General features: G+C 50.8%; 9 protein-coding genes across 9 annotated transcripts; 5 read left to right on the top strand and 4 right to left on the bottom strand.

Moving 5' to 3' along the window:
* Window positions 1-226: 226 nt before the first annotated feature.
* On the bottom strand, window positions 227-2131 carry BO66DRAFT_409876 (putative MFS transporter; the record flags this gene model as incomplete). The annotated part of the gene is made up of 4 exons (XM_025649205.1): window positions 227-817; window positions 881-1472; window positions 1545-1856; window positions 1962-2131. The coding sequence occupies 4 exons, from the start codon at window positions 2129-2131 to the stop codon at window positions 227-229; spliced, it is 1665 nt and encodes a 554-aa protein (XP_025505988.1).
* A 2089-nt stretch (window positions 2132-4220) lies between these two features.
* Window positions 4221-6680, bottom strand: BO66DRAFT_390275 (sugar porter family MFS transporter). The gene is made up of 5 exons (XM_025646965.1): window positions 6204-6680; window positions 5961-6149; window positions 5429-5899; window positions 4907-5372; window positions 4221-4841 (listed from the first exon to the last, which is right to left on the bottom strand). The coding sequence occupies exons 1-5, from the start codon at window positions 6421-6423 to the stop codon at window positions 4565-4567; spliced, it is 1623 nt and encodes a 540-aa protein (XP_025505987.1). The 5' UTR covers window positions 6424-6680; the 3' UTR covers window positions 4221-4564.
* Window positions 6681-10970: 4290 nt separating this feature from the next.
* BO66DRAFT_318039 (FAD-binding oxidoreductase) lies at window positions 10971-12662 on the top strand (the record flags this gene model as incomplete). Its single annotated transcript, XM_025643587.1, has 5 exons — window positions 10971-11159; window positions 11217-11430; window positions 11493-11896; window positions 11949-12328; window positions 12401-12662. The coding sequence occupies 5 exons, from the start codon at window positions 10971-10973 to the stop codon at window positions 12660-12662; spliced, it is 1449 nt and encodes a 482-aa protein (XP_025505986.1).
* A 2035-nt stretch (window positions 12663-14697) lies between these two features.
* On the bottom strand, window positions 14698-16908 carry BO66DRAFT_447381 (iron-containing redox enzyme family protein; the record flags this gene model as incomplete). The annotated part of the gene is made up of 2 exons (XM_025651703.1): window positions 14698-16741; window positions 16850-16908. The coding sequence occupies 2 exons, from the start codon at window positions 16906-16908 to the stop codon at window positions 14698-14700; spliced, it is 2103 nt and encodes a 700-aa protein (XP_025505985.1).
* A 633-nt stretch (window positions 16909-17541) lies between these two features.
* On the top strand, window positions 17542-18597 carry BO66DRAFT_447378 (Clavaminate synthase-like protein). Its single transcript, XM_025651702.1, has 2 exons — window positions 17542-17869; window positions 18003-18597. The coding sequence occupies exons 1-2, from the start codon at window positions 17603-17605 to the stop codon at window positions 18546-18548; spliced, it is 813 nt and encodes a 270-aa protein (XP_025505984.1). The 5' UTR covers window positions 17542-17602; the 3' UTR covers window positions 18549-18597.
* Window positions 18598-19210: 613 nt separating this feature from the next.
* On the bottom strand, window positions 19211-20520 carry BO66DRAFT_370137 (Nucleotidylyl transferase; the record flags this gene model as incomplete). Its single annotated transcript, XM_025645406.1, has 5 exons — window positions 19211-19702; window positions 19774-20124; window positions 20191-20252; window positions 20312-20332; window positions 20400-20520. 5 exons carry the CDS (start codon window positions 20518-20520, stop codon window positions 19211-19213), a joined length of 1047 nt encoding a protein of 348 aa, XP_025505983.1.
* Window positions 20521-21149: 629 nt separating this feature from the next.
* On the top strand, window positions 21150-22511 carry BO66DRAFT_370134 (TauD/TfdA dioxygenase family protein; the record flags this gene model as incomplete). Its single annotated transcript, XM_025645405.1, has 6 exons — window positions 21150-21238; window positions 21311-21516; window positions 21601-22046; window positions 22115-22151; window positions 22209-22342; window positions 22401-22511. The coding sequence occupies exons 1-6, from the start codon at window positions 21183-21185 to the stop codon at window positions 22509-22511; spliced, it is 990 nt and encodes a 329-aa protein (XP_025505982.1). The 5' UTR covers window positions 21150-21182.
* Window positions 22512-22828: 317 nt separating this feature from the next.
* BO66DRAFT_390273 (arylamine N-acetyltransferase family protein) lies at window positions 22829-23903 on the top strand. The gene is made up of 2 exons (XM_025646964.1): window positions 22829-23232; window positions 23322-23903. Exons 1-2 carry the CDS (start codon window positions 22862-22864, stop codon window positions 23872-23874), a joined length of 924 nt encoding a protein of 307 aa, XP_025505981.1. The 5' UTR covers window positions 22829-22861; the 3' UTR covers window positions 23875-23903.
* Window positions 23904-24416: 513 nt separating this feature from the next.
* On the top strand, window positions 24417-25989 carry BO66DRAFT_427405 (male sterility domain-containing protein). The gene is made up of 2 exons (XM_025650346.1): window positions 24417-24681; window positions 24744-25989. The coding sequence occupies exons 1-2, from the start codon at window positions 24548-24550 to the stop codon at window positions 25894-25896; spliced, it is 1287 nt and encodes a 428-aa protein (XP_025505980.1). The 5' UTR covers window positions 24417-24547; the 3' UTR covers window positions 25897-25989.
* The last annotated feature ends 390 nt before the right edge of the window (window positions 25990-26379 follow it).

The following is a 26379-nucleotide window of genomic DNA, read 5'->3' as shown; positions in this document are numbered from 1 at the left end:
ATAGACTGTTTTCGGTGCAATCTCAACATTTGCAATAAAATACTAAAAATTAGATACAATGATTTATAAGTTATATCTAGGTTCACATCTCGGCGGTCCATACGATTCCCGTCCAGCCATCCATGTGAGTGCCTTACGAGGCTCGATGTCTGAACATCTTTCTTTTGTATGCCCAAGGCCCATGCAACAGCCATCACCATAAACACCATCATCATCATCCGCATCTTCAACCACCCCGCTTAAAGACCTTGAACAACCCGGCCCCCAACCCATCCAGACCCCTCTGCCTGGCCTCGCGCCTGGCCGCCCCATCCGCAGCGACCGCCGCACCACCGCCTTCCTTATCCCCATTCTTCTTCCCATCCACGACGCGCAGCAGCACCTCCATGGTGACAGCCGCCAGGATACTGGCGCACAGGATACCGACCATGACGAGGTTACTCTTGCGGTACTTGGCGCGGCCGGGGGCCTCGTAGTCGCTCTTCCAGCCCGAATACAGGGCGTAGGTGGTCATGATGCTGCCCAGATTGCCGAGCCCGGAGACGACGGCGGAGGCGGCGGCGACGCCGACCTCGCCGTGGCGCGGCTGGAAGATCTCCGTCGTCCAGGTCATGGTGATGGGCACGGTGGGGCCCAGGCCGAAGCCCACGATCAGCAGCCCCCCGTACCGGGGCCAGGAGTTGGTCGCCGTGCCGGCGTAGGTGGTCAGCAGGAGGCCTAGGATCTGTAGGAGGACTGGGACGGAGAAGAAGAGGGAGCGGTGGCGGTGGAAGCGGTCGCTGATCGGGGTGACGAGGAGGATGGCGATTAGGTCCATCTTTTTGAGGGGGGTTAGTTTGGGGTGTTATGGGGATGCGGATTTGGGGATGGGGGAGCATACAATCCAGATCGGCGCAGTCAGGAGACTGAGATCAATCCCGTTCAGCGAAGGGTTGATGCTCTGGATGATGACCGTGGCGTAACTCTGCGTGCCGATGCCCACGCCCACGACGCCAAAGTACATGATCAGCAGCGGCCACAGGCGCCAGTCCAGGAACACGTTCAGCAGGTCCTTCCACGTCCACTGTGCGCGGTGGTACACGCGCTTGAGGTCGTGGTAGTGGATCTCCGCGTCGCGGCCGCTCAACGCCGGCGGGCTGCGCGGGAACCACCACAGGTACTTCCGCTTCTTGGGCTCCGCGCCGGGCGCGAGCGGCCGGTCCGGCAGCCACCACAGGAGTAAAAAGCCGACCGCGGTGGTGATCACCCCGTAGACCAGGAACATCCATTGGAACCCGACCAGGCCGCGCTCGCCGTCCATCTTCTGGAACCCGGCCGAGACCAGGCCGACGACGGCGGCGGAGACCTGGGCGGCCGTGTAGTACTGGCCGATGCGTTTGCCGGTGCGGGAGGGAGGGTAGAACAGGGTGAGGTAGTAGGTCATGCCGGGCCACATGCCCGCGATGACAATTCCCAGGAGCAGACGGAGGAGGCTGAATTACCAATATGATTAGTGACTGGTTGGGGCTAGGGACCAGGCAGAGAGCGGGGCATGAACCACATACTATAAACTCCAGGCGGCCTTCATAGCCGTCATGCAGCTCCCGATAATCCCCACACTGATGACAATCCGACTCATCCAGACATGGGGACTCAGACGGGTCATGATCAGGTTGGAGGGCAAGTCGAAGATCACATAGCAGACGTAGAACAGTGCGAGAGCGGTGGAGATCTGGTGTGGCGTCATGTTCAGCACCGAGCCCAGATCATGCCCCGAGCTCTCGTTCATGGTTTGCGCGAGGCCGACATTGGAGCGCACCGCCGCGCAGAGGAAGTAGAGCACCCAGAATGCGGGAATGATGCGGAAGTCGAGCTTCCTGCAAGGGGTTCGATTTGAGTTAGCATGTCATGTCATGTTATGTCAGACGATGCAGGATAGCAAACACACTAGTACAACTAGTTCGACGAGCTACTCAACTCACCTATAGATGCGCTCGACCTCGGCAAGGTCAGCCTCGGACTCGGGCTCACTGCCCGTCTCCAGATCATTTTCACCCTCCCGACTGTCGAGCGATCGTTCGTGAATGCTCTCTGTGTTGGGTTGTTTGGTCACCCCGTGGGGGTGGTCGGGGTTGGACTCTGCGAGGGACATCGTGGCGGAGGGGGCCACTTTGGGACGGTTGATCCTTGTTGAGGACCAGGGAATCGAAGCAGTAGTGGCGCGCGGTCGACGCCACTAGTAAGGATGCTTATTCTAAACTACACGTGCAAGGATAAGATTGTTTGTCGGCGGTAGAGGTGATGAGGAATTCAGATAGAAAGAGATGGTGGTTTGGTCTTGGCCACGAGGGGAGAAAGAGGTGGGAACCCCGCACTTTTTATCCTCGGGGTCGGGGGAGCGATAGCAGACAGAGATCGGGGTGTCCGGTGAGAAGATGGCAGTGATCAGCCCTGGAATGGAGTCGGAGATGGTCAGTTCTTGGTCTGTCTGAAGGCTACTGTGATTGGGTTTGGCAAAGGAGGGGAGGGAGGAGATGCAGCTCGAGCACGAATAAACTTGCGATAACGCTGGGAATGTAGTGGGGAGGCGCAGACAACGTACCTGCAGTGCGACGGTCATGATGACAAAAAAGAGGCGAGGCAAACGCTTTTAATTAAAGCAAGGGGAGAAAGGGGAAGATGATAACACCTGCAGGAGACACAGAAAAGAAAAAAGCTTGGTGAAAGCCGAGGAAAAAGCAAAAAGGCAGGCGAAAAGTCAATGGAATTTGCATGTATCATTAATTGATTAATTGATTAATTGATTGATTGATTGATAAAAGTGTGTACTTCCGTAAAAGGATAAAAGAGGGACCTGCCGGAGGAACCATTGGCCCGGTCGGTTCCAGACCCTCTTCGATGCTGTGTGCTTCTCTACTTCTTACTCTTGAATTACTCCCTGTTAAGTTCTACCTGGTAACTGCTCTAAACAGTAGGTCTCACAGACAACTTGGAACCTTGAAACCTACGTGACAACTCTGCTCAATGTATTCCCCGGAAGAAAGCATTGCCAGTTTTCTTCCTTTGGCCCTCGGACGGGTAGAAACGGGGCTGTTGGTTGGCTTCAGCTTCTTTCCTCAACTGCTGCTCCCGAACGTTCTAGTTCAACGTTAATTCAACCTCAGTGACTCACTCCGTCGACCTGCAGAAACATCCGATACCGGAAGGAAACCAGCCGTGGATGAAGAGAATAGGGATCTTCATCCATCTGTTCATAGACACTTTGCACGGCGACAATCGGTGACTCAATCCATCAGACCGGTGTGAACTCCCCCTCTTTTTCTTGTTGCCATCAGCCATGGCGGTTCCCCCTTGTTGAGTGCGACACATGCGATCGAGGCCCACCACGGAGGTCCCAACACCCACCCCCACCGCTTCCATGTCTCAACTGCCGGACAAGAAACGTTCTATTTGAATGGGATCGAGTCAGCCTCTCACACTCAACAAAATAGAGCTTCAACGATGAGATTTGGCTGTGCAGGCATATGTGTAAATGATCATTCTGCTTTGCAGCCGGGACCTTCCCGACATCAGCAACATCCTTGCCACACAAGTCTTCTATGCTTCTATGTAGTCGGCGCATAGATTCTCAGTGACAGTTGTAAAACAATGCCTGGTCCTAGACCTTCGTTTATGATGAATCGGAGAACATTGAGATGACCGAGGGAGTGGTGAGAAGTGGCATAACTGGCAACGGTGACTGACTGGTAGTGTACACTCTCGACCATTTGTTTCTCACAGTTCCTGGCTAATAAAGTGTCATTAATGAGAGTAGAGATAGATACTCACAAAGTGTAAGCCCCAGTTTGGAAAAGATCAGCAAGCCTTGACAGGCGCTTAGTTCAATTCCTTATTGCCGGGGTCCGCCATCTTTTGAAATTGCTCAGTGTATGGCGGACTTGCATGATTGGCCACTGCAAGAGTATTCTTCCACCTGGCAGTCAGATTGGGAGCCCTCGTTAACGAGTACTTGCCGCAGCGACGAGAAACGTGATGATGTTGCTACGCGAGCAGTGAAAATCTCGACGCTGCTCTCCACAAAAGAGTCAGCTGCAATTTGGCTTGAGATCCTCGGAAGTTTAGGTTGGAATCGTGCATAAGACGGTTGCATATGACATGTGGCAGCCATCCTGGTCCGAAGGCCATGCCAAGGTGCCGGTTGCGCTCACTGGAATACTAGGGACTGGCCACTACCAGTCTGCGTTGGCCTGTAGCTTGAGAGTACTTGCACTCACGTGAAAGTGTCAGGCACTATGCGAGGGCGTCTTGACAACATGTGACACGCACTGCCTGATGAGGAAGAACTACAAAATGTACGCGAAATACCAATCGTCTGGCAAGGAACAAGGCCCGGGCCATCTTCATTCAAGCACCACGTCTAGTCGTATAGAATCGTCCATCAGGGGTATAATCATAAACGTCAATCGGGCGCCAAGGCCCCAACGCAGAAGAAAAGCAAATCAAATCGTGCAGTCGTCAAGGCGCGTCGAAGCATAACAAGCAAACATGATCGGAGCGATCCGCGCAGATCCGATGGCCGACCATTCTAGATCTTCTCGGTGCTAGCCACATCATCGCTATCCTTATCTGCGTCCTTAATGGAGTGATTCAGCACGCTCGTGCGACGCACCGCATCATCCTCCTCGTCGTCTAGCGTCCGCAGCAGCTCACCGCGGGGGCCGTACATGTGAGGCTCCTCGTTGGCAACCTTCACTACTTGGAAGATACTCTTGGTCTTCCGGAATATGCGGTCCATCTCTTCAAGCGACCGGCACGCAGTCTCAGGGTAGAAGAAGAGCACCACGGGGAAGATGAATGCGTTACTAATCACGAGTCAGTCATTTCGGCGGCCTCGACGCATGCAGGTGGCGGCAAGGGGTGTACTTACATGACAGCAAAGATAATGTAGGTCTGGTACCCAATGTTGTCGAATGCCACTGGGGTGATCATCACCACCATGAAGTTGAAGATCCAGTTGGACGACGTGGCCAGTGCGTTTGCCGGAGCCCGAATCTTGAGAGGAACCACCTCGGCTGGATACAACCAGGTCATGCCCAACCAACCGATGGCGAAGAATGTGTTGAAGATGAACAAGAACACGACAACAGTCACCTTGGCCCCGTTCGTATCGAGACTGGCACATACCGCCAGAATGACCATGGAAATGGACATACCCGCGGCACCGAACAGCATCAGCTGCCGCCGTCCAAATTTCTCGATGGTGAAGACGGCAATCCAAGACGCAAGGAAATATTCCGTTCCATTGCAAGCTGCAATCAATCGTGACATTTCCAGGCTCATTCCCAGCTGGTTTTCGAGGACGATAGAACAGTAATAGGTGATCAGATTGATACCTTGATTGTTCCATTAGCGAATGCATTCGAACACTCAAGGGCCATAGACAACGTACCTGAAATCTGCTGGAACATCTGGTTGACATAGGCCAGTACCACGCGGTGGAAGTGACGATCCTCAGTCATGGTAAACATGTCGCGGAAAGAACCCTTGGCCATCTCCAAAACAGTGGCTTTGATTTGTGCGAACTCGGTTTCGATGAAAGTCTCGTCGTTTTTTCCATTTAAGGAGTAAAGCACTTCACGCGCTTCATCTTCACGGCCCTTCAAGATGAGCCAGCGAGGCGATTCCGGGAGGAACATAACGAAAGCTAGAATGATCAGAGCGAAAAAGATCTGGAAGGCGAGGGGAAACCGCCAAGCCACCTCGCTGGGGTCGGCGAACAGCAGGCCAAAGTCGATCCAGTAGCTGATGGTGATGCCGCAGGTGATCATGGCGCCTTCGATCATAACGAGCTGGCCGCGGCGGTTCGATTTACAGCATTCAGATTGCCATGTAGGCACCGTTGAGGTGTTCATGCCATTTCCTGAACAGTAAGATCAGCGCCAGACTCGGTATTTTCCTGCAGAGACCTCCTAATCACCTACCGAAGCCAGTCACTAGACGTCCGACAATGAACTGGGCTAGATCGTAGGAGGTACATTGCAGCAGTGCACCAACAACCATGATAGCCGAGCCGACAAAGATTGTCTTCCGTCGACCAAGCCAATTGCCAATCCATATTGTCGGAATCGAGCCCGCAAAACATCCCAAGTTGTAAGCTGCGACAACAATACCTATAATGGGTCAGGAGAACGTTGCTTAATCGGATAAGCCTAGCGCGCTCTCACCTTGACGAGTGGACTGAGCAGATCTCGCACTTGAGCTCAAGTTTTCATAGTAAGACCCACTGGTCGAGATGGTAGGGAAGTATTTGATGAATGAATCGAGGGTCAAGAGACCACCAGTGACACCCTGGTCGTATCCGAAGAGCAAGAAATCCAAACCAGCAATCAAACTGATCGCGATCTGCAACTTGCCTCCTGTGAGGCCCAAGTAGCTACGCGCCATCTTGGTGAATTGAATTCCTTTCGCTGATGACGACTTTCTAGGAAATTGATGATTCGGATTTGTGGGGGTGAGGGAAGAATTGGATCCAAGTTCAAGTCGGTGAAGGTCTAGAATTCATGGAACGGACGGGGAGGTATAAAGGAAGGAGAAGATCGAGTGAAAGGCACAATAATCAAAGAAAAGAAAGATCATCTCGACAGTTGCAGGGGCGATGGATGGGGTTTTAAACCAGCAAGAGGCATGGGATAAATTGGCTCTGACGGGCTGCGGTCATAATTACCGGCGCATGGAAAATTAAACCCAAGGGCTGGATACCTTAGATAGACTGGTCTTGGAAGTGCTTCGAGGTACTAGGTACCGATAATTTTGCCAATTGAGACTTGATTGGATAACGTGGTACTCCTGGTCGCACTCTCCAGACAACAACAATTGAAGTATGCAGTAATCTGTACTGTACGGTTGTACTGTACCTCCTAGGGAAAAGTGGATCCGCGCTGGAGGTCAGATGCACTAGGACCATTCGCTAGTGGAGGAAACCGGGGTTCTCATCCATCTCAAGCAAGACATCCATTCATTGTCAGGCCTTCAAAAGGTGGTGGGGCATTGATTCAGACGGACGAAAACGATCAAGATGCTGGTATGCAAGAGCGACAGTGATTGGTCTAGGCCAAGATGGATTTCAGTTGGGATCATACTCATAGAAGATGGTGCATTTTCCCCGCCTGCTGCGATGACTGACTGACAGACTGACTAACAAACTGTCTGTCTAGGTCTTTCAGCTCATAACTTGCCCTTGTTTACCCCTCGCCAGAGGCGAAGAGGCGGAAAGGCCAAAAGGTGAGACTGAATCGGTGGGTGCATTCCACAACTTAGTCGAGGAAGATGTTGGCAGAGAGTGAAATGGCAGACCATCAGCCCGCGCGGGCGGTGGGTGCAGTGATCGGCGGGGAGCGGCTTGATCAGGCTTGGTTAGTGCCAGGCGGGGAATCAACGAGTGAGAGCACTGGACTGTTCAAGGTTGGTGCGCATGTAAGACTAAGTTAGTTGACTTACTAGTTGGTAGTTACGGAGTAGTACTGTAGAAATAACATTAAGTCAATTTGCATGCCGTCATCACAGCCCTGGGAGCTGGAAACGTTGTCTGTCTAGCTGTTTTTGGTCAATCCGAACAAACTTGACTTTGGAAGAGGCAGTCGGGCAAGTAGCGGGCCACCGACCGACCGCCATGTTGTGTTAATTTTGATGACTGACCACCTGTACACGTTACAGTGCCAGTTAATCCCTCGGAGCGCTCAGTAGGAATCAGAAAGAGAGAAAAGAAGGCTTCGATGCAGCAACGCCGGTCGGAGAGGGTGTCACCTTCTCTCTTTTTTTCTTCTCGCGTGGTTCGAAAAGCAGGAAAAGGCCAACGATCGGGGCTCTAATCGTCATTTCCCTGCTCAGTTGACCAGTGTCCACTCACAGGGTTCAAGTGATGTTACGCCGCAAGGTGCCATGAATCATGATACCCACCGTGGACCTCCTCTCACCCCTCTTCCCCTCAATTCGGGACTCGGGATGATTGCTGAAGAGTGAAGGACGGGCTGATTATTCAGAATCCGGGGGGTCTGGAGAACTCCGCAAAGCCCTGAGGCACTCTGATTTTACCGCTTTGGGAAAAGATCCAAAAGGGCCTCGGCTCGATCCGCCTCGTGGCTGTCGATTTTGTTTTCTGAATCTCTTCTCCCTTGCTTCGCCAACACTTGAATTCCAAAGGAGGGGGCAATTTTTGATTGATGGCCTAGAGCCACTCATTCTCTTCTGATTCTGATAGCGACCAAAGCCTACAGCGAAGCATTTGGTATGCGACGGAGGCTCATGCAGGCGACCGGCTGTCTTATGCTGGTCCCGTAATATTATCGTCGACAGAACACTCAAGCCCGTCTCATTACTGACTATTCCCGATCGGATCCTCTCCAAGCCGACCTGACCTGTCTCTTTTGTCGATTTCACTCGGCGAATATAACCCAGCATCAGTTATTCTGTTACACTCGTCCACCACATGTGCTCCAATCGCAGTGAGGACGGAGCTCCACCCGGGCCACCCAGGACGCGGGATGCCGCTTAGTGAGAGCCTGTTTTAAACAACGGACCAACCGCAAGTAACAATGTCGCCTGATCAGTTGGCGTGAGATGAACCTGGAATCAGCCAACAGCCACATAATTTACCTGGGAATTGGAAAGAGGAAGGTATGGCTTGACCCGAATGAGATCAGACGGATCCCCCGTGTGGGCGCCCCCAGTTGAGGCCGCCCGGTCCTGCCGATGATGCTGGAAGAATTGCCCAGATGGGCCGAAAGCCCGGCCCCCGAAGCATCGGCCAAACTTATGCAAGAGCAGTCAGTGCCACGGCAACTTCGAATTTCTCGAAGAACACTTTCAAGATCATCCAGTGGCACATCTCAGTTATCTAGTGCTCACCACATATTCCAAAACTCTCGAGGATGCAACCGACACAATTGGTATGTGTGCCTCAAAACCAATTGATCATGGCCGCCGACTTGACGGGTAAAGGGACGGCAAGTTAGTCTTCGCAACCCGCGCCTCTGACTGGCCATCGATGATCATAGGCCAAAGCCACCATTCCTCAATTCTGGTACCGTTGCAAAAAGCGCGCACGCTTGGAGAGGAGCCATGCTCATGTAGCCCCATTTTAGCCAGCAGCCAGCTCAAGTTAACTTGCCAAGAGAGACCGCGGTCAGGGCACTTTCCCCCACCTCCACAGTCGAACCATTCGGTTGTGGCCGACCCAGTCCTCCCCATCCATGCGTTACCTCGGGTTACCCAATTCGGACAACCCGAAACCTGGGGATAATCGCAACCACCCTCCATGAATTGGCCGGTCTTACTCCGCATCTTACGCAGCCTATCTGGAGTCAGCTCTTGTTGATCGTTCATCCGTCATGCACCCTAGACTTATCCCTCCCCCTACAGTCACAGCTTCTTCATCAAGTCCAGAAATTGTGGTTGCATGGACCTAATGCATGATTAGTCACTGTGCATCCACCTAATAACTAACTAATTTTTAACAAACATATGCATAGTACGCCGGAGTTCAGTTTCTGAACTACCAATTAGCATGGGACGACTCTCCTTACCTATCCAAGACCCAAGAGCACGGTTCAAACAATTGCCTCGCCGTGTTACACCCGATTGAGAGCCGACGCGAGATACCAATCTACCATGTATGTATCAATAAGCCATCATGCAGGAGCGGATAGAGACATGACATGATGTATTCTTGCTGGCTATAATATTCACACAATCATGAGATTCTCAACCAGCAAATACTTTCTGAGTAGATTCCTATCTATCTATTTCGAAACCGGATAAAACCTTTTCGTACTCGCATATTGGGCCAACCTTCGTAAGTGTTTCCCCTCCCACTTTCTATGTAGAGCATGCGTCACAATTTCTGCAAACCCGCACTATAGAACCAGCTACACAACCGCACAAAACACCTCTGGTGGAGCGCGCCAAGTCTGCTATCCTTTAGCCCTTGACGCGGCGGTCCTGGTCTTGCTCAGGCTTTCCTGCTCGTGGGCATCGTGACTTGCGATCAGTAATGCCGCATGTATTGTTTGTTTTGGTTCTCAAGATACAAAGTATCTTGTTGCCTCGAGAGGTCACGATAAACTTCTTCGTCCCTGAGCTTTATTCGACGAGTGACCCTCTGTACGGTCAGCCACCGAGCTAAGTGGCTTGACCAGAGTTCTCCATGGAGGGTCTCTGGATGTTCTTACTATATTGAAGGTGTGAGACCGAAAGGGTCGGTGCGGGATGGAGTGTGACGTCATTCAGTACCCCACGTCGCGGCAACGAACCGAGGCTTGGAAGGTGTTACTTTGCGCATTCGGCCTCATTGATTACTCATCTCGCTGCATGCATTGGATGTAGTTACTGTACATAGGAGGAATTCCATTGTCAGCTTGGTCGGAGAGAAAAGATCCAGACTTGAGACAAGGATGGGCAGCAGGCAATCTGAGATCTTTGAAAAGACAATAGCAGAGAGCTTTAGCACAAGCAAGGTTGCTACTTACCACCTCTGTCTATAGAGGCGATACCATGTTAAATAACCCACACACATGATATCAGGTCTCAAGAAAGGTATCTTAGCCCCAGGACCCTACTTTTGTAAACGGAATCATCGGATCAGATGCTCCCTCCTGAGGAGTGACCGTGATTCACTCTGAGTATCTGTATACTATGGAACGAGTTGTGGAAGTAGCATTCGGTAGGTATATTGAGTTCTTTCCCTATGCGAATTGCACCTTCCTCCTATGGATGCTTTGAGACTCACTTGTCTATACCATCCGTTTTCTCAATCTCGTACTCGATTTTCCCCACCAACTCACACACTCTCTCATGACTTGCCCCTCCATCACACTTATCATATCGATTCAGTCATCATGTTCCACTTTATCACTTTGCTCACGCTCATCCTCACGTTGTTGCAGTCATTCGGACAGGCGGTGCCGCTGACCGACTGCAACGATGAATACTGTGTCATGACGCGTGCAGAATTGACACCTCTCGAGATACAACTCGAGCTCGGCCCACAACTCTGCGGATCCTCTTATATCTTTGGCCCGGATGATCCTCGATGGCCACAGCGAGTGATCAGGTTTCAGGAGTATATGGCCCCGCAATTCACCGTCTGGGTTCAGGTCGGCTGTGAAGATGATATTTCTACAGTGGTAGGTATTTTGTTTTCCTTTTCTCGCTTTCAACATCTCTTGACTGACCTGGAAAAGGTTCAATATGCCTATCAAAATGGCATTCCTTTCTACACGGTCAACCGCGGCTATGGATTGCCAAAATCACAAGGGAAGTTCCGGGGTATGGCCATTGACGTCCAGCTCTTGACCGACGTCGTGGTGGATCGAGAGAGACAGATTGCACGTGTATCGGCGGGAACAGCCACCCAGGAATTGATCGACGCGCTGTGGAAAGAAGGTTATGTTACAGGTTCGTCACAGCCATGTCTGTCGCATCATCGATTCATATGGCTAAACCGTCTTCTCTTCTAGCTACCGGAGCCAGCTCGTGTGCAGGCATAGTTGGACAGGCTCTTGGGGCCGGCCACGGAAGGTACAAAACGCGCTATGGCCTGATGCTCGACAACATGGTTCGACTGAATGTCGTGCTGGCCAATGGAACTGCAGTTTTAGTCTCGGACGACAGCCATGAGGACCTGTTTTGGGCCATGAAGGGTGCCGGACACAATTTCGGCATAGTGACCAGCTTCGAGATGAAGATCTATCCGCATGAGGAGGATACTTGGTATTTTCGAAATTACGTGTTCACACAAGATAAGCTTGAGCCCTTTTTCGAGCGACTGAACAAAGTAGTGGCTCGCAACGGGTCGCAACCGGTGGAAATGGACGCTGCTTACGGCCATTTTGAATTCAACCCATTGTTCAGCGACACTGACGTGAGCTGAGTATCTCTATCATACCTCTGACTCGATATCTGACGTCTACAAGGTAATTATTTACTGGACCTTCAACTATGCTGGTCCGCAGATCGATGCAGAGAAGTACCTGGCTCCATTTGATGCTATCGGCCCTATAAATGTCACCGACGGAACTGTGCCCTATCCTGACATGCCCCTGGCTTCAAGAAATGGTAACCTCGACTCAACTTGTGCGAAAGGATTTGCAAAGAAGGCATCTACCGTTGGGCTGCAAGTCTATAACACATCTGCATGCCGCCAGGTCTATGATCTCTTCGATGCTAAGCTGAAGAAGTATACGGAACTCCGGCCAGCATCTTTTGTCTTGTTCGAAGGATACTCGGTCCAAGCTGTCAAGGCGATTGACCCAGCGACTTCGGCTTTCCCGCACCGCCATGATTATATCAATCAGTACGGCCTTTCATTTCTCGTATCTGAGCTTAATGTTACCAGAGGGTGAAAGCTGACATCATCGTCATACAGAGTTACCACAATAACGCATGCTCCGGATTCCAATCTTGATGAGCCGGCAATGCAGCTTGCTCATGATATTCGTAAACTCTTTATTGATGGCCAGCCAGACCGGCTCCCCAGTGCACATGCCATTTATGCATTTGGTGACGAGCCCCTAGAACAAGTTTATGGGTACGAGCCATGGCGCTTGGAGAAGCTTTGGGCTCTCAAGGCTATATATGACCCGACCAACCAGTTCGCCTATCATGTGCCTGTTATTCCTCTGGAATGAGAGACTCTCCCGAGACCTTCAAGATGTGTTTATTCTTACTGTTGATGTAAGCTAAGAGGGACGAAGTATTGTTACGACTATTCATTGCAATTGAACTGCTGTTTAAGTATGTTCCAGTGCATTGTCAATGCAGTAGCGGTAGCCTTACACAGATTTCAACTCTCTTTTCGCCTCATTCGCGAAGATTGCAAGGTCACAAGACGCGACTATTGTCATCTTAGCTCGGTCTCTTGTCAGAATCAACTTCTTTTGTGTTGCATAGTCTGGTGATAATACAAAGCGTCGATCACTTCATGTGCATTATGATTAAATATGCTCGATATGCTTTAAACAAGCTGGCATGCAGGAACTCGCGACAGTCGAAGCCTAGTCTTGGGTCGTATCTATTTTATCTTTCCAAAACATGTTAGACAAACTACGATCATACTTCCAGGTTTGCTCGAGTGCTTAAATGACTTGATCCGAAGGTCAGGTCGTCACTGTACCCCTTGTTGCCTGCAAGGGTCGAAGCTCGGACTGGACAGTATGACTGAGGAGCAGTCTCCAGGAGACGGTTCTATTCACCAACTGCAAGGGGGAGGAGCAGTCCTGGGTTGAGCTTGTCATTTTCCCATGTGGCAACGGTTTTCATGCAGCTGCAGATGGGTAAGCAAGCGTTCTGGGTTCTCATGGGCTCTTGGATCACGAAAAGGATTCGGAGAGGTTTGTCTCAAGTTCGTGAGCATGGCTGTCTCTGGGTTGCTAGGATGGACTACCTTAGCCTAGACTACGTCGATGTGAGTACGGACCTTAGATTGACAGCGTTAAGGTATAGGATGCCATTCGTCGGATGGCCGTGGGGGTGGAAGCTTTCTGAGATGGTGTGCTCTCCTAAGAAGGCTGTCGAGTGTCTTTGGCGCCGTAGATAAAGTCGTGTCTGCTCATTTGGTTTACATTATCATGTTTCCGGAGTAGCGAGGTGTGATGGACGGTGTGTGTTGTGTGTGTTAAATTGTCGGATCGCTCACGGGTGGATGTCTTTGTGTGGTTCTTCGTGATGGGGGCTGTCACGAGGGTTCGTGGATTGTGTAGGTATCGTCTGCGTTGTAGATACTGCTCAAATCTAGCAAAAACCAATGGTTAGTGTTGCGTCGAAATGAAGAGTACTAGGTAGTAACGAAACACCTTTCATCTGATGGATGGGTTTGGCTTCTCGCTTGTGCGCTTTTCCTGACGCCATATCTCCTTCGCTTGTTCGGATATGTGGCATGTTGTTGCAGTGATCAGCAGCTTTGCAGTGGATGTGGTCGGATTGAAAGCTGATCGGATGCTTAGGGATGGATGGGCTAAGCTCAGCAGCAAAAGTGGTATAGTGATTGGTGTTTCCCGGGGTGTGGTTGTACTGTTAGCAGCTAGGGGGACTACTAGGTACTAGGTACCTAGTACTGTAAGATGACTGGAAGGACCAGGCCTCTTCTTCCAATCCCATCTCTCTCTCCTCTGATCTCCTCCCCGTCCTCCCTCTATCTGCAGACTCCCGGATCAATTAACTTAAATTCAGCTATTTTCAAATTTGTAATTGTATAAGTCCTGTGTATCTGTTTCTATTTGTTTTATCTATTTTATCTGCTTTACTGTGCTATCTGTTTTGATATCTGTTTCAACTGCCCTATATGTAATAAAGATTAACATTCTATCTGTTTCTCATTCTGTTTATAGGTTTTCAATCTATATTTTATTTCTATTAATCTAAGATTTCTATTAATCTAAGAATAGTCTAATTTGAAGAGCTAAGGAAAGATTTAAAAAAAATAGTCATAGATTATTCTACAATTTAATCTGTTCTTTCTACTACTCTACCAGTCTATCAAGCCTTAATATACTACTTAGCTAAGGTGTTGAAACATTCAATTCGGTCTTACTGGGTATTGATAGATATTTATGCCACCTCATACTTCTTCTATTCCTGAAGTGGTTTACGCGCGCGAGGTTATACTGAGATGCATATTTCACGGGTACTACAGGTTTATGAAATGTGTCTATTCGGTTATTAGTGCTATTCGGCCGCTCCCAAGGTCTCCCCAAGTATGCTTTGGGCTAATTGATAACCTTTGGTAAAGGCTTGCATTCGTTGACTGTCCTGTCGGAGAAGCTCATACGCCACTTGCAAACACGAGGTTTCGCGTTCAACGATGTTCTTCAAAGCAGACCGGCTGCGATGGGACAGGAGAGCAGGAGAGCGTAGGACCGACCGCTGGAGGCCTAGAAAGGCCAATGACATCCCCAGCAGGACATCTAGGTTCCTCACAGGTGAATTCGACGTGCTTAATAGCATCTCGGCAGATGTTGAAGGCCACGCCCTCAGAATATCCGCGATCGATCTTGGCAAAGGTGCAAATCCTTGACGATGGATGATTTCAACCCCAATATCAACCAGATCCGGCATGCTAGCTCGATTCACTTCGTCCATCCCAGTCACACCATCCGATTCCGGACTGAAGTTGTACTGGGCGCGCAAAGCCCGAATTATGGCTGCCCCGAGCTCCGAGGCAACACGTGTGGGAATGCTGACCACTGACTCTAGGAGCGATATGTGCGCGAACCATAAAGGCAAGATCATTTTGCAATCGCTAGACTTGATTGGACGGTATTCCAAAGGCGCTTTGAAGATGGATTCATCGAGTGCGAGATCAGCAGAAAATGGAATTGATGCCGACGGTGAACGTGTGGTGACCAGGGAGGTAGGACCACAACGGTCGTTCTGGCTTCGACCTGTGAAGTCCCAATACGCTGTCTGTCTTTGCTCATTCGGACCCAGGGAGATGATCCAGTTCTTCAAACGCTCAATCTCACCCACGGTAAATGCGCCAAACATCTTGCCCCCGACTTTGAGCTCACGGATCAACTTGCTTCGTTCGGGATCGCCCTTGACAATCCATGGGGACGCATTGCTCAACTCGCGGAGCGCATCTCGCATCTGGCTCTTGGGACGACCGAGGCTTGACTCTAGCCATTCGGCCAACGGCATTCCACCAATTCGGGCACGACATGCGGAATGCAACTTGTTCGACACAGCAGCCTTATCTGCTAGCAGTTGTGCAATATTGTAAGTATCAACTTCCGGGGTGAGAGTCTCATCTGAAGCCATGTTCCAGTGGACGTTTTCTGCCGACAACGAAGATATATCCCTCTGAATGTGTCTTGACTGATTTGAGGACAGCATATAGCCCGCCTGGATGCGCTTCCACGCTGTGTTGGCGGCGTGAGACCCCTCATTCTTCCGAATGTGGGAGAGGTACTCCGTGACTGCATGTGCAGCCATCATGGCGTGCCCAGAATGGGCATTATCAATGGATACATGGAGTAGGAAATATTGCGCATCTAGCTTGAGTTCCTGAATCTCTCTCGACAGGACCATGGTTTCTAGGTTCAGCCCTTCAAAGTGCAGGTTATACCCCAGAATCTCAGGCAAGAACTCGTCGGGAAATAGCGAAGCAAGAAGCTGAACTACCGCCGCCTTCCATGCGCCAAGGCTCTTCATCTGGAGCGCGGGATCTATGAAACTTGGCTCATACGGTGCTGGCAAGCGCACCCCTAGATCATGCAAGAGGTTGTTATAGATCTGTGCATGGTGGAGGTGCAGTGACCCGTCGCCGAGCTCCTCCGATAGCACCTGCCAGAGCTGCTTCGTGATGGGTCGAAGTTCAAATGGCGTGGTGATGTGATGAATATGTCCCAGCCAGGCACCGTCCACCAGCTTGAGAGGTGCCAACTGGGTCAATAACACCGCCGCTTGTTCGCGATCTTCTGCGAGGAGCCGCGGGCCTCCCGCTTCCCGGCCCGCAATGTACTTTTTGTACGCTTCACCGACCTCCCTGTGACTGTCGTGTACAAATGCGAGCAATTGGTCTTCGTTGTAGACCTCGATGGCAAGGACATCACTGTGTTTCTCGGGGGGGTTGGATGCGATTGCTTCCGACAGCAAGGAAAGGAGCAGCTCTCGGGCTTCGGGTAGTATTCCTTGGTGATCTTCGATGTTGTGCAGTTTGAAAAAGAGGGATCGATAGTAGTCGATGGTACGTCCCGCTCCGGGACACGGACTGCCAATGGGATCATGGAGTAAATGGCGCTTCTCCTGTGCATCGATTCCTGCATTATAGGATGTCTGCTGCACTGCTCGTTTGGGAGCCCCTCTCAACAAAGTATACAAGGCAGTGATCAAGGACACCACGGCAGCAATGGAGAGAACTGTTCCAGAGAAAGGCATATTTGTTTGCCGCTGACGACCAGTTCAGCGCAAATAGCCTAAACACGAGTGATGGCCGGTATATCCACCCACACACACACACACACACACACACCTCTTGAGTTTGTAGTCAGTTGCGTGGGTTAAAGGAATATTCCCTCAAAACGCTTCTGCTTCCGATCATATACCAACGGGTGGGGCGCTGTAGAATTTTCCCTGATATTCCGAAAGGCTGTGTCCGAACACTAAGACACTTGCAAATATACATACGAATTCTTTTTTTTTTTTAGAAAAGGGTTATAGCCTAGCTGGCTGAGAGAAATGACTTCACGAGCCTCCACCATTTGTGGGGTGGCGAAGATCCCCATTCGTTATCGGGCATTGTGATTGATGTGATTGACGCTCAGAGCTGAGCATGTACTGCCAAAAACCAGCTGAGCAGACTTCATCCAAGAGATCTTCTCTCTCGCAAGCTGGTCGATGAACTGACTCATGATCCGCTATGGAGTGACTTGACGGGTCGACTGTCCAATCGTTCGACCCGTAAAATCATTACTGTGGTTTCATGAGAATAGCGGCCCCTACACTAGCAAAGTATAAAGCTCATGTTTTTACGCCATTTTTCTGTACGAAGCACATTATTCTTCCATCTCTCTTTGACCTATCTATCTCCTTTGGCAAAATCTCCCTCCCTAGTTTGCTTAACACCATCGCAATGGCTACTACCACTGTATCCCCAAACACTTATACCCCTTTACGATCAGTCAGTCTAGATCAACTTTTAGCGAAGGACCCGGAGTCAATCCAAGAGCTTCTACAGGGCGCACGAAGCCCCGGGTTTTTCCTTGTGGACCTGCGAGGAGTCGCTGGAAAGCAGATACGAGCGGATCTGGCGCAGGTGTATCAAGTAACGAAAGATTACTTCGATCAACCTTCGCAGGCGAAGCAGGAGCACTTCAGGGCCGACATTGATCGCGGGCAAGTCACCACAATCTGTTCCGAACACGTTCCAGGGCCTGCTAACCTTTGCACAGATACAAACCTGGCCATGGATATCAAACCTTTGAAGTAAGTGATATTTGAGACCGTGTTTCATCCACCGCCAATGTCGAGAGGAAAAAAAAAAAAACTCTAACATTAATCCACAAATTCAGCTCGCTCGCGAGGAGCTTGCAAGTTCCCAGTTAGCCTGTCCGGGTCAACTTGCAACCCACAAGGAGTTGTTGGCGCGCTTCACCGCCGACTGCCACGATCTAGCCCTGACGCTCGTACGCAATCTATCAGACATGTTGGGCCTCGCTGGCGATGCCCATCTAGAGACAAGCCACTCAGACACCCAGAGCAATGACTCGGGGTTAAAGCTGATTGAGATCCCGACTGTCGAGCGGATGGATGAATTCCCAGATACGACACACACGGACAACGGCACTCTGACCCTTCTATGGAGCACGGAAATGGCAAGCCAGATCTGTGACCCGATCACAGGGGAGTGGGGGTGGGCTGAGGAGCGAGATGGACACGTTCTAGTCAATGTGGCTAATTCGCTCCAGAAGCAAACCGGCGGCAGACTCCATTCCTGCCTCCATAAAGTGGCGCAGCCTAGTGATGGCGCTCATGAACGATACATGGTTAGCTATTACTTGCGCCCAAGCGCTAAATGAATTAAATTGGGGCAAGAGGGGGATCGGCGTGGGCAAGCTCAAGTTCTCAACATACAGCTCGGCAATGAACTCCCTTTACTGCGTAACTATATCATTTTTAGACCCCGCCACGGGTCGATTTCCAATGTTGGACCTAAACTCCGAGCTGGTAAACCTGCGAGTTACCTGTCAAAAACATGCTTTAGGATAAAAATTAATTGAAAAAATATATTCAGTCATCGAGAATTATCCATTTCAGCTGTATAATACTGATACTTGCCCTGTTTCATAGATTAGATTGAAGATCGGAACCCATCCTCAACCTACGGGCTTGAAATGCAAATGCCGTGCCAGACTGCTGGTGGGGCTTGAGAAGATCGGACCAGTCAGCATTGATATGGGGAGCGGCAGAATTCCACGGGTTTTCGCATGCCTGTAGGTGGAGACCCCAGTTAGCTAGTGACTTGACTTAACCATTAGTAGTATTACGTGGAAAACCATCCAGGTAGATCGCCGTAGTCTAGAGCCAAGAGCTTCGATCTTGAATGGGTGGGTCGGTTGAGCAGCCCGAGCTGAGGGAGTGGGAGACAACCTCACTCAGTTTACAGAACCCCCAAAGTTACGCGGTCATTCAGTATTTACAATAACAGATCCATGGTATTATTTCCAGTCTGGAACTTATACTAAATACTATAGGCCAGCTTCTCCGCGAGTCTCCATTCTTGATTTGTGGCATGCTCGGCCCGGATCGGACGCAGAACGTGGTTGATGAGCGCGATGATGGTTGGTTGGAGCGTTCCTAATCCCAATTGTCTGGCCTGTAAGTCTCGCTCAAGCTCGTCATACGTATTGTATTCTTTGGCGGAACCGTCCACCAGCTGGGCGGTGATTTTCTCGTCGCCCAAAGCGCCCAGATGATAGAGAGGGAAGAGACAATGTTGGAGCATTGGCAAGACGGCCGTGGCAGCGGGGCCATCACGCTCTGCCCATGAAATGCCTTCCAACTTCTTCTTGACTGTGTCTGGTGAATCCAGCCACTCGATCTTGGTGTCTGCCAAGGCAGACGACGACATTTTGCCCTTGTGTAATCCGGGGACGATCACGTTGGCCAGATGCGATACAGGCTCGTAGCCGATACGAGGGAGGACTTTGTCAGCATAGGCGAACATACCGAGCTGGATGAATCAAGGAAGATCAGTACTAAACAACAACGTTTCAGAGGGACGGAATGTTCTGCCTCCCTCACCTGATCCACTCCACCAAGTTGAAAGTCACCACCAATGTAAACTTCACTGAGCGCCTGGTAGACCGGGCACACCAGTGGACTCATCATGTGGGCCGTGGTGACCTCGAGACCGACCATCTTGATGTCTGCTTGGGAAGAATGAACCAGCATCCGCGCGAGGTCCTTGCAGAATGGCGGAGTTGAGGTGTAGGTGGATTCAGCCACAAAGGTTATCTTGGACATGTCGACTCCAATAGCTCGAAGGATGGCAGCAATCAGGAAACGGTAATACTGTGTCCGATGGGCGACTACTTCTTGTGAAACGTCGTAATTGACGAGATATGCATATGAGTCTCCCAGGTAGATTGTCACCTATCGTTTTTTTGGATTTGTTAACACGGATTCGGCGGGGGTGGGACCGCGTTGTGAAGAACTGACCTCGCAACCGGCTGCCACACACTCAGCAACTTTTACCAAAGGAACCATATAGCCAAAGTGTGCTACGGATTTTCCTCTATGTAAGCGGGTTACCGAAGCCCCAAGGTCTTTTGACACTTACGTCGTCCAGTGGGCGCCGTGCCTATGGAAAAAAAAAAAAGGGGTAAGCTACTAACATTTCGACCTCAAGAGCAGCTGGGCTTAATTACCCCAGTAGCCAGATACCTTTCCTCCTTCCTGCAGCTTCGTCTTGATGCGTTCATCGCTGACAACCTGCAATCGTGTGGTGATCGCGTCGAACACCTTTTGCGCAGGGGCGTCAAGTCCCATCGTGGTATCTCTTCAGAAAATGATTGGTTGTGAAGACAAGGGGGGGTTCTCCAAAATCACTGTAAACTCTAGCAAGACCAGCGCGAGATGATAGAGCAGGGCATCATATATATCACCTTTGTTTATTCGATTACAGTATTGTTGCTGGATTTACTCAAGACGAAATATAACGCCCCACAGTATTCCAGCTTCTAATCCACATTTTAGAGTTCGATAGTGCTAAGATTCAGCTCGTGAAGAAGATCGTCGGAGAGCCCGATCATAGGTCGTGACTCGTGAGTGTAACCATTGGGACCCACTGTGCAAGAGGCTGGCCACATGCTATTCGTAAAAAGGAAATGATTTACAGCCATCCCCACAGGGATCAATGTTTTCCCGCCCTATCATAAGAGATATTCCTAGATGTTTGTTTTGGATGTCCGATTTATGGAGTAAGTGATAGTCAGATCGTGGCGTTGGAAACGAGAGGAGAAAGGAATGAAGGGCTTCCACTTGACTCGGTCGGTACGAGCTAATGTTTCTCTTCATTATCCCGCAGAATTTAGTTCTGTTATCACTTATCATAGAGGGGTTACCGCACTCACCAGAGACCAATTCAGTACCTTGCTCGTGTAGTATTTGACGGAGGCCAGACACAGGTGGTGATCCCGAACATCCATACAATGGACCAGGTACCAGCATCCTTCCCCAATTATCTCCCGGTTCCAGAGCTACAAAGGTAATCCTGTCTGGCAAGATTTATCGTCCCTGCAGCCCCCACACCCTGCCTGGCAGCGCTGATTTTCAGAAGATATCCGCCACTGGAGCCATTCGAACACCATGAGCATGGCAAGAATGCCGATTCTACCTTCCCTGACCTCTTTCCCCCCGGAGCTGCTGTCATTGAGCATCTGACCCCCAAGTTCGGCTCCGAGGTGAGCGGCATCCAACTAAGTCAGTTAACGAACAAGGGCAAAGACCAGCTGGCCCTATTTGTTGCCCAACGAAAGGTTGTAGGTAGGTGAATCGCGATGCCCCCTTCCACGAATGGGCGTCAAAGTGTGCAGGCATGTGTGGCTAACAGGGATCTGGTTGATGCAGCCTTCCGAGATCAAGATTTCGCCCATCTATCCATCGATGACGCCCTCGAGTACGGCGGCTACTTTGGTCGTCACCTCATGCATCCGACCTCGGCTGCCCCGAAAGGCTATCCTGAAATCCATGTCGTCCACCGTGGCCCCGAGGCCCAAACCTGTGCGAATGCCTTGCGTTCGCGCAATAGCGCTGTCTACTGGCATTCCGACCTGAGCTTCGAAGAGCAGCCGCCGGGCACGACCTTTCTTTACGTCCTAGATGGACCTCCAAGTGGAGGTGATACTATCTTCGCGGATATGGTTCAGGCTTACCAAAGGCTTTCTCCTGAATTCCGTCAAAGGCTACATGGGCTCACGGCCGAGCACACCAGTGCGGAACATATCCAGAGTGAGGGGGGCAACTCGCGCCGGCCAGCCATCACCACGGCACATCCAATTATCCGCACTCATCCGGTAAGTATTGAGCGTGAGAACCTGTCAAAGCCTGGCAACAAAAATAAAAAACTAATCTACCAAAATAGGCAACTGGGGAGAAGGCCATCTTCGTAAACGAAGTCAGTAAGTATAAGAATCTGCCTTGAATGAATCGTATTCTATCGCTGATCGACACTCTAGTCACCAAGCGGATAGTCGGGCTCAAGAAAGAAGAGTCGGACCTGCTACTCAAGTTTTTATTTGACCAAACGGCCTTGTCTCACGATCTTCAGGTGCGGCTTCGATGGAGGCCAGGTACTGTGGTGGTATATGATGTAAGTTGAGATCTATTGGGCTAGTTCTTCGACAAGGATAATAGCTAATGAACCCCAGAACCGCGTGACCTCGCACGCAGCGCTATTCGACTTCGAAGATGGATATCGACGGCATTTGGCAAGGCTTACGCCTCAGGCTGAACGGCCTTACGAGACCCCCTTCCAGTAGGAATAAGTGCACGGTTTTGATGTACAGAAGCAATCACAAACTCGTTAAATAAGAATAGACAATGATTCCATTAAACTCTCCGTAGCTCGAAAAATCCATATGTTTATCACTGGACTAAAGTCCAACTTCTTCATTAACATAGGGACATACAACTGGAACCCAGCCCACACGGTGCATCAGTCACGGCCCCACTTTTTCAAAGGCCTTCTTGAAGCGAATTCTGGTTGTCATTGGCGTATATGGTGGACAGCGGGGTCAGCGTGTTTTATAACCCCCCAACTCCCCTCGGCTCCTTTGGGGAGGGGGGCGGGGAAATCTTTCTATCAATTCAAATCTTCGGATGAGCCACCATGACAGAAACCATCCATTGTCTGACCCCAGATCAGGTTGATCGATACTTTGAACATATCCAGCTACCCCATGTGTACCGACGAGATCGGAATCCGAGGTTGGATATCGCCCTGCTAACGGCCATCCACACCTATCATGTGTCAACCATTCCCTACGAGAACATTGCGCTACACTATGCCCCTTCAGCGCATATTTCCCTGGAGGTCTCGGATATCTATCACAAATTCATCGAGAGGGGCCGCGGTGGATACTGTATGGAGAACAATATTTTCCTCCATCATATTCTTTCCCTCCTAGGCTTTCAAGTGTACCTCGCCGGGGCCAGACTGTATCGTGATTCCAGGAGCAGCTCTCCCGGGTGGTCAGGCTGGTAAGTGTGTGTGTGTGTGTGTTATGAACGCCGCACAGCAGCCACTTGTTTGCCCCCTCTCCCGCTGATTCTGGCTGGCTGGCGGATAGGGAACATGCCGTGAACATCGTCACTCTTGCCGATCAATCCCGATACCTGGTTGATGTGGGCTATGGTGGCGATGGGCCCACGACCCCCCTACCTCTTGCGGCGGGGCCAATCACCGCGAATATCGGCACCCAAGAGCTGCAACTGGGGTACGACACCATTGACGGGCTGACCGACGCGAAGCAGCGCCTGTGGATCTACCGGTTCCGCAATGCCCCCGACGGCCCTTGGACCCCGGCCTACGCCTTTCCCGAGACCGAGTTCCTGCGTCGCGACTTTGAAGTCATGAGCTACTATACGAGTCAGCACCCGCGGTGCTTCCTGACTTCCAACCTCCTCGTGATCAGGTTCCTGCGCGACGGTAGCAGCATCTACGGCAAGACCATACTGGACCAAGACAAAGTGAAAGAGAATCTCGGGGGCAAATCGGTCCTGGTCGAGATATGTTGGACTGAGGAGGATCGCGTGCGGGTGCTCCGGGAGAGGTTTGGGATTTGCTTGACCAAAGAGGAGCAGGAGGGGATTATTGGTCGGAAGTCCGAACTAGTCCGGTAGTTTTGAGTCTGAGGCCGGGCTGTACATACATCCCTTACATAATCGTTTGTCTAACAATCCAGCTCTAAATGCTACCTAGCATAGGGCAGATTCCGGACCTTATGGATCTCCCACAAGTATAGAGTGACTCTTCCTTCTGCTCAGGGTATAGCAAATTGGTACATACGTCTTACAATTTCAAGGTATAACTAGTGCTTGTGTTGGGTCATTTGGCCCCATTGGTGAGACAAATCAAGTCTAATACAGGAGCGAAAAAAGCAATGTCCTCGCTTAGAGTCAGTATCTCGGGGCAATGTGATTGCAGCCCAGGGTGGCAAATCACACTGCATGCAGAAGGTCCATATGATAGCTGATCGATGATTGGGATCGTGTCGCCCTCAGTCATGATCTTGCAGTCTTATCAATGCATGTCAGACTCAAGCGATGTCACACCGTCATGATCGCTCTCCCTTCACCCGATGCAAGTCTCCCTCACTCTGTCGACAAGGCTATCCGGATTTCAGCTCATGTCTGGGAAAGTGGGAGCTCAGCCAGTACAGACTCTTATTTAAACCCTCTGTGGTGATTGAGATGGCCCAGAATGATTTTTCCCTTGGATTTCCCGACGACAGACTGACCGCCGATGAGAAATTCTGTCCTCTCAGCCCGCCATATTTTCGCCTGAGTTGTCATTATGTGGAGTGCTTACGACAAGAAAGTACTCCTTGTCACAGGGGGTACAGGGTTTCTGGGGACAACCCTCCTCTATCGCTCGCTCACTGAAGCGTCTCCGGCTCAAGTCTACGTTCTCTGTCGCGGCGGTCGCAAGTAAGTGTGACCCTAGTTGTCCGATTCAGCCCTGAACAATCATCGCCTAACACAATACATAGGAGAGCATTGGAACGGTGGCTCGAGCACTTACCAATGACAATCTTTCGACCAGTTTTTCAGGCGGCAAACTCGATAGCTGTTCTGGACGGGGATATTACTCGGCCCCGAATGGGTCTTTCAGAGTCAGAGTGGAAGAAACTCGAAGAATCAGTGCACATCGTTGTCCATGCAGCATCATCGATCAATCTTTTGAGTAGGCTTCCGGCAATGTCAAAGTCAATCGTCATCCCCACCGTATCACTGGCAGAGTTAGCACTTGATTTTGTGAATCTCGAGCGCTTCGTCTATATTTCAACCGCGTATTCCAACTCGCATCTCTGGAAGCCACAAGCCCCGGCTGCAGACGTGGTTGTGAGAGAGAGAATCCACCCTCTCGGTGGGGACACGGAGGACTGGGCTCAATCCGCTCTGAAGGCATGGGAGGAAATCCAAGCTAGGGCCAGCAGCACTGAGTATGAGTCGCAAGACCTTTTCCCCTGGGCCTATGGGTATGCCAAGCATCTCACAGAACGTCTGTTGGTCCATCACTTTTCCGAAGCAGGCGCCTCAGATAAATTGCTCATCATCCGACCGTCGATCATGGGCCCTGCGTGCAAATTTCCTTTCCCCGGATTCTGCGTGCCATCATCAACCCCATTCATCACCGTGACAGCTATGATTATCCCTGACCGTGGACGCGAGATCGTCTTCAATTCTCGGCTCAAGGATCCTTACCACGAAGCCACATTGGATGAGGTCCCCATTGATGTGGTTGCCGACCGCCTGTGGGCTCATCTGGCTTTGGGCACCACGGAATTTGTGCATGCTGTTAGTGGGAAAGCCCACCGATGGCACTGCAAGGACTGGTGGTCGGTCACCATGAAGGAGCGAGTGCTGCCCTGGAAGCCCGGAATGGTTTTTGAGGACTTAGATTGGCAATCACCGAGGCTGCATCCGGCTGCTCGCCTGGGGGGTGTCATCGGGACGTCGTTCGATTTCGTCGAGGATAAGACCCGACTCCTCGCAGAGTTGCTGAACACGCAAGATCATCAGCTCCGGCTCTTCACCAAGCCACGGGCTTTCTCTTTCGGCGCGGCACGCGACTACATGCGCGCGCTGGTGCGGGCCGAATCAGAGCGTAAGGCGCCGTCGAAATTGCGAGCCAATCTATAGCATGTGTAGTGTGATATATAGTCCGTTTTTCTTGGCGCCATCTTGAGGTGTTTCGCGTTTGTACGTATGCTGCATGGGTCTGAGACATGGCGGTGTTTCACCCAGTATGTCGGGGGGGGGGGTTCGACACGAATCTGCTTGGAATATTGTTATCCTGGCGACAACCACGTATAAGATGTCATCCCCAGAGATTTTGTATATACTCGTCTTCAATGCATGATAGCATGATAGTCAGATGAGGATCGAAGTTCATGGTAGGTGTGTTGCTTCGGGAATGCAGAGGCCTCGACGTCCGAGGATAGATTTGGTTTAGCCGATGGTTCCAGCCCGCGCACCTCTTTCCATGTCTCCAATTGTGCATGGCAAGCTCGGAAAACCAGCAGTGATGATTGCCAGACCTTGCTATCTTGCTATATACCTGCAGGCTTGATACTCTAACTTTTTCGCTACCATTGTTCGGTAGGTTGACAAGGCAATCCAAAG

The sequence above is a fragment of the Aspergillus aculeatinus genome (genome assembly GCF_003184765.1).
Source record: "Aspergillus aculeatinus CBS 121060 unplaced genomic scaffold BO66scaffold_13, whole genome shotgun sequence".
NCBI classification, from domain to species: domain Eukaryota; kingdom Fungi; phylum Ascomycota; class Eurotiomycetes; order Eurotiales; family Aspergillaceae; genus Aspergillus; species Aspergillus aculeatinus.
Note: the sequence above shows the minus strand (reverse complement) of the source record. Positions and strands in the feature narration are given on the sequence as shown.